The 11276-nt window shown below is 38.1% G+C and overlaps 1 protein-coding gene across 1 annotated transcript in view; it reads left to right on the plus strand.

Annotated features, from left to right (window-relative positions):
• Nucleotides 1-11276, plus strand: part of LOC122797218 (cytoplasmic dynein 1 intermediate chain 1-like) — a 672499-nt gene that overhangs the window by 634995 nt on the left and 26228 nt on the right. The window contains exon 6 of the mRNA XM_044066050.1: nt 8862-9032. Within this exon, the coding sequence (XP_043921985.1) occupies nt 8862-9032 (171 nt within the window). The remainder of the gene's footprint in view (nt 1-8861; nt 9033-11276) is intronic.

The raw sequence follows: 11276 nt of genomic DNA on the forward strand, positions 1-11276 counted from the left end.
CTGCAGAATGTCATATTCTGTATTCTTCTCAACTTCTTCACCATCTGACTCACAACCACACACCCCCACCCAACACGGATTTAGGCAAGGACATAGGGGTCTGTATTAAAAGCACGAAAGATGAATTCCACGAATACTAGAAGATAGACACATATACCTACCACAACAGCGAAGGACGGAAACTGTGAAATTCAGAACGCCGAACAGACTCCTGGAAGCAACAGCGCCATACAGGTAAGTTACACCAAAGTAAACAAGCACAACAACTTTTTTGCAGGGGGGCAAGTCCCCCTGCACCCCCACCCACCCTACTTATATATACCAACTCCGAGACCGCTCTACAGTGGGGAAAAGGATATATTTCCTCATCCCCACAATCCCCCTGCTGGCCAGGGAAATCCATTCGCCGTTGTCTTTTGGCGTTTCCGTCCTTCACTGTTGTGGTAGATCGATGTATATGTGTCGATCTTCTAGCGTTCGCCAAATGCATCCTTCGTCGTTCTGATGTAGACCCAGGACATAGTACTACCACTGCCCTCATATCCTTCATGGACACTGTCAACTGAGCCAGTGATGCTGGTAAAATCGTATCTTCACTATTTCTTGATCTTTCTAAAGCTTTCGATACTATATCCCACTCTCTCCTTCTAACAAACCTCTCTGACATAGGTACCTCACCTCAAACTGTAAACTGGTTCACTAATTACTTCACTAACATGCAACAATCAATTAATGGTAGAACTCTTACTCCCCTTTCCTAAACACGACCACAGGTGTTCCTCAAGGCTCCATTTTAGGCCCACTTCTGTTTAGCATATTTAACAATAACTTCCACACCACACTGTCTCAAGGCACAGTCATCCAGTACGCAGATGACTGCACTATGATCTGCACTAGAAACAACTCCTCAGAACTACACCAAATCACCCAAAATGCCCTCACCTCCACCAAAATTTGGATGTCTAATAATAATCTTGCCCTGAACTCCAACAAAACCAAACTAGTGATCTTTTTCCCCAAGAAGTCCACACCCCTACAAAAAGAGAACTTCACCATTCAATCCCTAAATGGTACCACCATCAATATTGTACCTAGTGCAAAACTCCTAGATGTCATCATAGAAGAAAACCTGACATTCGACCTGCATATCCAGTCAAATATCATAAAGACAGATCAAAAGCTTGGCACCCTCTGACACAAACATCTACTCAGTGCATCAGCCTGACTTTCCTTTGCCTCTTCTTTTCTGTTACCCTCTCTTTTATATGGTGCCCCCCTCCTCACCAACATTCAGTCCTCTCTAAAGTCCAAACTAGACAACAAAATGTAACTAATGCCCCCTACTCATCCAACCACTACTTATCATTAAGCTACCTAAAATGGCTTGAACTCCCCAACTATCTCACCTTTATCCAACTAACTACAACTGGCAAACTCATTAATAATCCATCCATGTGCCCTGCTCTATCTTCTATACTTACTTTGTACCATCAAAGACCACTGCGATCCAACAACCAACTGCTCGTAAATGCAGAAAAACCCAAACGTTCGGCTGGCCAGATGCTTTACTCCTTTACCAGCACAAAACTTTGGAACTCCATTCCCCCCAACACTTAGATCCACCTGCTCAGTAACCCTCTTCAAGACATCTCTGAAACAACATATCTCCTCATTTTAGCTGTGCACATGTGCTAACACTGCATCTCATATAACCTAAGTTCAACCATCACAACTATTCTCAGCCCCCCCCCCCCCCGACTACTCTGGCATCCTCCTTTCACATCCACCTGTCTTTTTACTTATTCTGCCTCTCCATCCTGTCCACTTCCCTCTTCTACTAACCCTCATTGTCCTAACATTGATCTCTCCTGTCTACTTTCTTCTCTTCCTAACCCTTATAGACCTACCATTGAACCAGGCGAGACATTCGGGTACTTCCGCAGCCTACCTTAATATCATACCACCACTTATATCTGCAACAATATCCACTGACTCTGCTGATTCCTGCAGCAGGACTCGTATAGCCTATTGCTCAGCTATTACACCTCCTAAACTTTTGAAAAGTTTAAGTACCTAGTCTCTGATTAATTCTTATATCCGCTTTGCACCCACTGCATGAAGTGTCCTATATAAATTGTGCTGGCTGAAAACTACTCGTATGGCATGTTCTCATGTATACACTTTGTATTGCTTGTATAATATATTTGATTTGAAAATGTTTACTTATGTACTGTGTTTTTCACCAATTGTATAAGCTGCCAATAATATGTACTAAAGGTCTTTATTAATGTACATTCTGTATTGTATGTGAAATGTCTTGTATGTGGAGCTTTTCTCCCTGGGACGCCACTGAAAATGGGAACTTCTGGCCCAGCTGGACCATCTCTGTAAACAAATGCAAATAAATAAATAACATCTTATTCATTGGGCCTTGGAAGTCACTGGAAGTATATGACTAGCCTGGATGGAAACTTGATATAGATTAAGAACCCCTGTAAGGATCCAGCAGTGAAATATGCTCTTAAAATAATCTGGTTAGCAATTACAGAGATGCTGCAGCACTAAAGTCTGACAGATCGCACAAACTCTATCAAGATATACATCTCCATCAACTCCATGTATTGTACTAAATGATCACAAGTAGTGAATTAATATTATCTTTCAGATGCAGAGACTGCATCTTTTTCCCTTTCTACCCATGGCAGGAAGAACGGTGATATCAGAGATACGTCGTCTACATAAGCAGAGTTGTGGATGTGTTCCTGCTGTACAGGCTGAAGTCCCTTGTACAGAGAGGAATATGAAACTCTCCTGGAGCTCATGATTTAAGTCCTCTTTGTAAGATGTAACTAGCAACTGTATGGCAGCAGAAGGTGCGGCTGTTGTACGTACTACCTGATTAAATGAAGAATTTGTTTTGCTAGCATAACCAGCAGGAGAGGGTGGGGATGATTTGGCTGGCAGACTGCATGCAGCTTATTGGGGGACTTTGTATATATTGTGCACAGACATCCAAGACCACTTGAAATATTTTGTACAATTAGAGGCACTATTTTGGATATTTTAAATGCATGGTTATTAAGTGGAATATGTAATATGTGTATGTCTGCGTGTATTTTGGTTTGTCGTATATTACGGCTCACATTTTGTGTGTCTACAGTAAATACCTTTTGATTAGCACCTACCTTGTTATCAGATACTTGAGTGAATCAGTCCGTGTATACACAGACAAGTAAATGCAGGCAATTTGCCTCTGTAACAGAAAAACTGGTATATTGCCATCGAGTTAGTGCATCTTCCCATAATGCTTAGCGTGCTGCAAAGGTCAATTGTTTTGTCAGATGCAACACACAACGGTGCAGCGATGCTGGTATGCGTTACAGATCTGGGGATGTATACAAAGCAAATTTTTCTTTGTAAAACGCATAAATCCGCTGCAATCTCATTGCATATGTTGTAACTGTGAAATGTAAGAATAAACTCATAAGAATGAAAAGGATTATAAATGCAGTCAACAAAGGAACATATGAAAACATGTTTTATTTTCATTGCTTTCTTTCAAACGTTATGTTGCCTTAAAGCTAAAAGGTATCGTTTAAGTAGCAGTTCCCTCCTAGCTGAGCAAAGTCTTACTTTTTTTCTGCAAGGTTACTTAAACCTACATAAAAACATAAGTGTATAACATATTTGGAATGACCATACAATTTAATGTTCTGCCAACCAGGAAAGGATATGTCTACACTAATCCCTTCACCCAGAATTCCATTTTATGAAGCTTTAACTGACATTGATTACTATATTACGTTGCAAGACGTGGATGTCTAGATTAAAAAACAAGAATCATCTGAATCATGTATTTTTTATTTTAACATTTATTAAGTGAGTGAACTGATATGAAGAATTTTTCAGCCACAACTCGAGCCAAAAGGGAATATGCATCATAACAGTACCGTAAGACCTGGTAACGTCTCCTGTAGCACAGCAACACAGCACATATATAGACATAACAAGTATTTGGTAGCATAACCTATGGTTTACCAGATTTATTAACCTAACTAAAAGGTGTCAGAATGTGAACTGTTTATCAAATGTTGATGTTAATTCTTGAAAATGGAATCAGTTCTAAACAATTTGATTAAAAAAAACACACAAAATAAAAAAGCAATTGCTACCGATGTTAATGTGGCATTTTCCTTTTCGTTGAGAAAAAGCTGGGTCACTTGGATTAATCGGTAGTAATTGTAATCACTTTATTTAGGGACCCTGCTTATGCTGATTTTTATAATAAGAATGTGGTTTGTTTGGTCAGATCTGTGTATTTTATTTAACAGTAATTTAATAACGGAAGTTAAGTACTCTGTGGCTACTAAAGAGAACACATTTCTAAACATAGAATGTGTATTTATGAATTTTATTACAGTGAAATGTGCCTTCTAGTTTAAAAACAAAAGTATTTACTTTTCGCCTGCCCTCTGTCCTTCTCAGGCGGTTTACTGTAATGTAATATTCTGTTTAAACCATTGCCTATGCATACAGAGATAAATTGAAAACTTCTAAGGAGGCATCAGGAAAGAAAAGATGTCGGAGATGAGGAAACGTCACGTCTTTTTTGTTGACCAAGTAGGTAGTATGCTAAAGATGCTGTCTGGTGTACAGGCAAGGCATGGGAAATTACAGGTTAAGGAATGTTAGTGTTCTTAACAGTGGATTCCCAGACTGAAAAATACTTTGCATTTGATCTTAATTATTTTGTTTCTTTTCTTCCTCTGTCATCCCCTTGGCACATATGCTCCAGACTAGTATTTTAATGCAGTCTGTCCCATCGTACCTTAATTGGTGTTACTGAAGTATCATTAAATTAATAAATAGTAGGAAGAATTAAATAGTAAGTAAAGGTGCATATTTTCAGCCTTGAATTCATACCTGTCAGCATATTAAGTACAAGAAATCTGCACAAAGCCAAAAATAATGGGGGGACAAAGGCCCAAAAATTGGGCCAGTTTTTAAATATTGCTGTTATAAACTTAGAAAGTTGATATTATAAATTTTGCTTGTATTTACAAAATGCTGTCTTTTCTAGGTATTATTGAAATGTCATCTCTGCCAGTTGTCTTTTATGCTTTATACTGTTTGTACATTTTTATTTATTAACAATTGTTCTAATTAATTGTATATAGTACATCTGTTTTATTCATGTATCTACAATGTTGTATTTTGCTAATTGTATGTAATAATGTGGAGCTTTTCTCCCGGGCCTCCACTGAAAATGGGCTCCTCCAGGCCAAGTGGACTTTCCCGGTCAACAAATGCAATCAATAAATTAAATAAATAAATTAAATATTGGCATGCATTTTCTGAAGGATATGAAGTCTGAAGCTCAAATGTCTGTTGTTTAGTGACATCAGTCCTCAGTGGTTTGTCAGAAAATCACAAATTTTATGATGGACAGACCAAAATAAAAGACAAAAATATGGCTATTCTGCAAACATCAGGACAATTGACAGGTATGCCTTGATTCCATTTTACTGTGCTATTCCTTATGTTTTTAGATCGTGTTTAAGAATAGTGTAGTCTGTAGTAGGAAATGTTAAAGTAGAGCTCAAAGCTGAATAGTGCAGTTTTGTGAAACAGACCAAGCACATTTATCTTAGCTTGATAAGCCATTACATCTTGTTTCTACTAAAGGTTTCATATCTGATTATTCAGGTAAGAAGTGTGTTTGCTGCAGTAGCAACTGTTTCATAATCGTTTTGCATTCATGGTTCACTGTCAGTCTTGATGCTTGCATATTATTTCCATTTTTAATACAGTAGTTTTACTGCTGTCAGCCTGTAATTGTGTATAGGTCTGCTATTGTGTTAATCATTACTGTGTGGCTCTCCTCTCAACTCTCCCTGATTTTCAAGGATGTCCTGATTTTGACTCAGTTTTTAGCTCTGTCCCTCTTAATCCTTCTAAAACTGGTGACTTTTGGGGAAAGGGTGGTGAATTACACAATGAATAATGACAATAACTAAGAGTTATAGACTTGTTTTACTTCAGAAAATGTACAATAATTCATATGCTCTGATTCTGTCAGAGTCTCAAGTTAATAGCACTAATATTTTAAAAGTGTCCCTGATTTTTTTTCTGGATTTGTCCCTGATTGGTTGAGAGCTATAACACCAAACATGAGATAAGAAAGTCAAGGTTCTATTGACTGCATGGATCATTTCAGTAGCCTAGACTCCTCCTTTTTGGCTAGAAGGGTATAGCCTAAAGGTTAAAGTAGTGAGCTGTGAATAAGTCACTATTGACACCACATATCTGGGTCCGAGTCCCTGATGTCAGTTTTGTGGTATCTAACTTGATTGGTTGGTTGATTAGCCATTTCTTGTAGGCACTTGGACCTGCTGAGTTCCATATTAGTTGTTGTGTCTTTCGGCTTTTCCTGGTTAAGGGCTGCCACAGCGGAACTCCGGTCCGCTAATGATTGGCAGTAGAGTTTTACGTGCTGAGTTGCCGGCCCTGACGCACAACCTTCAATGAAGGTACACCCATTCACGCATGTCTCTACACAGAAGATGCCCCAGCTGAGAATCGAACAGGACGTCTTACTGTGAGGCGACAACGCTACCGCAGCACCACCACCACAGTCACTGAGTTCCATATTAGTGCTGAATTAATTAATGAATAGAAAAGGGTAGTAACACTAGTTTTATTTTCCATTTGTGTCGTTTCATGAACTCTTCTTTTGACAATGAATGTCGTTGCTAAAGCATCTCTTTTCCTTGGCTTTAAAAAATTAGTCTGAGCTAGTCTTTGTCATAACATCTGCAGGTTGTAGATAAGCCAGTTGTTTAGGTTATTAAGTGCTTTTTTTGTAACTGTATCATTAGAATGTAGCAGTTATGTCCAAGAATGTAGCAGTTACGTCCTTTTAATATGCATGCTGGAATTCGACTACACTTGCATTCTGAATGTTGCAGTTCATGGTATACTGTTATTTTGAATTCTTAATTTACTTAAAAGTCAGTACTGATGTAAATACTTATTGAAGTTAAAGCATTGTCTTGTTAAACTAAAGCTTCCACAGTAAGTGTATGCATACTTTTCAACTGTCCAGATTTCTGCATGCCCAGATTTTTGCCTCATATTTTTGGTGTGTTCCTCATGAAATGTAGGGACTTCTGGCAAATCATTGAGGACTTAAGTCACTAAATAATGACATACATTTGAGTTTCAGATGTCTTATCCTTCAGAAAATGTATGGTAATACATCTGTTATAATTTTCTAAGTTTCTATATTTAAAATATGTCCCTATTTTGGGGGCTTTGTCTCCCCCTTCCCATTATTTCAGGCTTTGTCCAGAGTTTGAGAGGTATGATTGTACAGTCACATAATTGTATTGAAGCTGAAACATTTGGCAGTATTTGTTCTATTAATATATACATCATTGTAAAATTACCTGCACTCGCATTGTCTACCTTTTGAATGAACAGTTTACAAAATATTGCATGACTGACTATTATATTCACAGTGATGTGTTGAAGAGTTGCTAAAATGATAAAGTAGTTTCATATAAACTCTTACAGGTTCAGTGTTTAAAATTATTGCTCACATTAAAAACATCTAAAATATTTTGATATCATAACAATGCAAGGATTCTGAATGAGGATTATGATTGTAATTGTCTGTTTACCTGTATGCATAATGTGTGTGCAGTTTTGTATGTTGGCTGGACTGCATTTACATTATGCAGAGATGGCAGGAAAAAAACAGGGGCCACTGCCTCTGTGAACAGTTTCCCTGTGCTTTTTTTTAACCAAACATAAATACAGTGAATAACATGGCCACTGCACTATATATAGTTGCTATTGCATGTTACTGTCCCTCTTAACGCTTTAAAATAATTAATAAATAATTTATGAATTGACTTGCATGAACCGGCGTGCAGTTTCCCAACATCGTGTAAAAGAGCGTGGATTCATATCTAAAAAAAGGGCATTTAGTCTATGCGCATTTATCTGGCCATCCATAAGCAGTAAATATATGAATACTCCACTTTAGGCCTTTGAAGATGATATTTGTATATGTATGTAGTAAACCACTGTTAATTGTTTCAGCAGTTTGCAGATATGGTGTACTTGCCTTTTAGCAGTAGAATTATTTACTGTTATGCCATAATTTTACTATTTTATGTGAATGGGATTTTTATGCCCGTCCATTATTCGTTTCCTAATAGTTCTGACAGAAGTGGTAGTGGGGGGTACTGTAGCTAGGTAAAATTCTGGCATTATTTATTGGTATGTTAGTTTAAAGTACACTATGAAGCACAACACTTCTGTTATCAAGGTTTAAAAGCTTCAATGTTTGTTATTTTCAAATTATGTTGTTTTTATTGTATAAATGTACCTGTTGCTGAAAACAAACATGCTTACCTGCTTAAAGCAGTTCCAACAGTACAAGATTTCCCAGGTTAACTGCTAGGATGCTGCTAATGGTGTTGCTTTGCAGAATGTTTCACTAGATGGCATCCCAGCCCTTGGGAAGGAAGTGTCTTGCCTGATAAATACCTTTGAGGCTTTGAAAAGTATTGCTGTTTAAATCACGATCTGTCTCTCCTGAAAGAATTTCTACCAGCTGGACATTCTGTCTACCTGTCTGGAATGTCTTGAGCATTGGTGTTTCAGGCCTGTTCGACTTCTGTCAGTGGACAGCTGTTTCATTAAAGTTCAGTACACCTTTACAGGACTTTCATCTCTGAAGCTTTTATGATGCTTTGTAAATGTACAAAGTTTTTTTTTTAATTAGATTTGCCAGACACCCTTAGGCAGTAGTAGCGCCATGAAGTTTTAATACTTTTTTTTCTGCCTTGCAGCACAACAAGCCTCTGTACTCCTTTGAAGACAATGCTGACTACGTATATGATGTCATGTGGTCACCAGTCCATCCTGCGCTGTTTGCCTGTGTGGACGGAATGGGGAGGTTGGACCTATGGAACCTAAATAATGAAACAGAGGTGAGACAGAAGCCCTTCCCAATTAAGAGAGCATAGCACAGTGTGTTTAACTTTCATGTTCCCGCTGCCTAGAAGGAGAGTCTTATCTTTAAAATTTATACAAGTTATTCTGATGGTATACATTAATTCAGACTGACATCATGCCTTAGTACATTGGTAGTTCCAGTAAGCAGTATCTTATACATCCTGGTTAACAGATGCATATTCTACAAACTGTCAGCTGCCTTTATTACAGTCTTGCATTTGGAATGTTTGCTACATATCAGTGATGGTCAAAGGGCTTGCATGATACCTCTGAGCACATAGAAATGTCTGTGCTCAGTTTTAATCAGTTTTGTGATGACAGGGTTTTTACTTCATTAAGATAAGTTAAATGGATTTCTGGAACATAAAATATAGTAACATTAAATTAATTCTGCAAAGTCCTACTTGAAATAAAGTACTTCATTTTACATTTTCATGTGCAGAAGTAATATTTATTTGTTTTAGATGTAATCTATCTGTCTTGCATGTGTGTGTGTGTGTGTATCTAATGATATATACACACACAACTAAATGCATTGTATGTTTAAATCTAAATTTCCTCCATTAACTTACAGTGTGACTTATAGCATGTTGCTTAAGCAAGCAGTGCTCTGGGCCAGTTGGGAATTTGGGATAGGCACCTTGAGGGTGTCCTGGTCTTGCAAGCCTTGTAACTACCTCTGAACCCATTATTATACCATTGTTTCACATTGCATATGTCTGTAGTGCATGTAGGCACTAGACACAAAAGACAAGCCGACAGTTTTGTTGATTAATATCAGCAATAAGTGCAGTTTACAAAAGTTAGTACAAGTTAGTTTCTGAATGAAAATGTAATAAAAAGACGTGTATCCTGTCTGAATGCTTATCTTAGACGATCATCATGTGATTAACCTGACATGTTAATGCAGAAATGGCTTTTCTTATACCATATTTGTCAGAAACATGCATCCTCTATCCATTATCTGTCTGTCTGTCTAGGGCAACTAGCCTAGTACTTGCCTATGAGCCTGTCAGACATAACAGTGTGAGGTAAATGTTTTGTAGAGTGATGCAAAGGCAGTGCTGAATGGAACAGTTAGAAACTCTCTTGAAGTGTCCTGAGCAGGAAATAGAACAGCCATTGCAATTAGAGCTTGTAACAGCTTGAGTACAGAGACGTTTGAGGTGCTGCATCCATATGGGTTGTCCCTTACTGTTTTAGTGTTTTTCTTGGCAGGAGGGGAGTTCATATGTCCATCTATTTTTTTTTTTTTTTTTTTTAATGTACTTGATGTAGCTGCAAAGTTTAGTCAGAACTGACCACAATGATTAGAAGCTTGGAACACAAATATGCATACGTTGTTTCCATCTTAAATCTTTCATCTCCGAACTTTGTGGTTTTGTAATTAAGCCATACGAAGGCAGTATGTTTCAAACATTGCTCTGTGACATTTGTTATTGAATTATTACTCCATTACACCTGCACAGACCTACAGAGAAGTTTAAAGACGAAGAAGAAGAATTACTTCCACATATCCCACATTTTTTTTAGCTTTCTTCCTAGTTATTTTGAACTGTTTGCACTTCTCTTTATGCACACATAACAGAATTATTACAAATCAGAGCTGCTGTTGCACCATTTTTTTCATATCGTTATTATTTGCCTTGCAGTTTCATAACCAAACTTCTGTTTGAGATTGGGACAGAGGCCTTAGCAGTTTTTGTTAAATCCCTGTTTGCACTATACAAGAACTCTCACATTGTTTACATTATTAAATATTTAATAAATCCTGTCTCTCAAGGACCAACGGCATCTATGCAATGCATTACTAGAAATGTAGGTTCATTTTCTCGTCTGTGCTGTTTCCTTTACATAGATCTGACTTTTATATACAGATGTATTTTGTTTTTACCATTTTGTCCACTTCACTGACCCAGTAGCCCCCCCCCCACTACCAATGCAGAGTCAATCCATTCATTCCACCCGAGGGGGTCATCTAAGTCCATGGAGTGAGTTCAACAAGCTTCCCGAACACAGTAGCTTCCAAAGGACAGATAGATGGTTGGGCCCCCCTCCGCCCCGCCATAAGAGGCAAAGCCATTTCCTTCCTGAGGTTGAGCTTGTTGGCTGGTTTCTGAGCAGTCCTCCCCCAGAACCTTCCAACATGCCTTCAGATGCATGTTTATAACTGGCAGTCTTTTGAGAGGAGAGCATGCAACCTTCCACATGCAACTGCCATGACAGCATACCCCTTGGGCCAAGACTCC

This window comes from Protopterus annectens, chromosome 3.part0, assembly GCF_019279795.1.
Source record: "Protopterus annectens isolate FY-2018-M chromosome 3.part0, PAN1.0, whole genome shotgun sequence".
Lineage (NCBI taxonomy): Eukaryota > Metazoa > Chordata > Ceratodontiformes > Protopteridae > Protopterus > Protopterus annectens.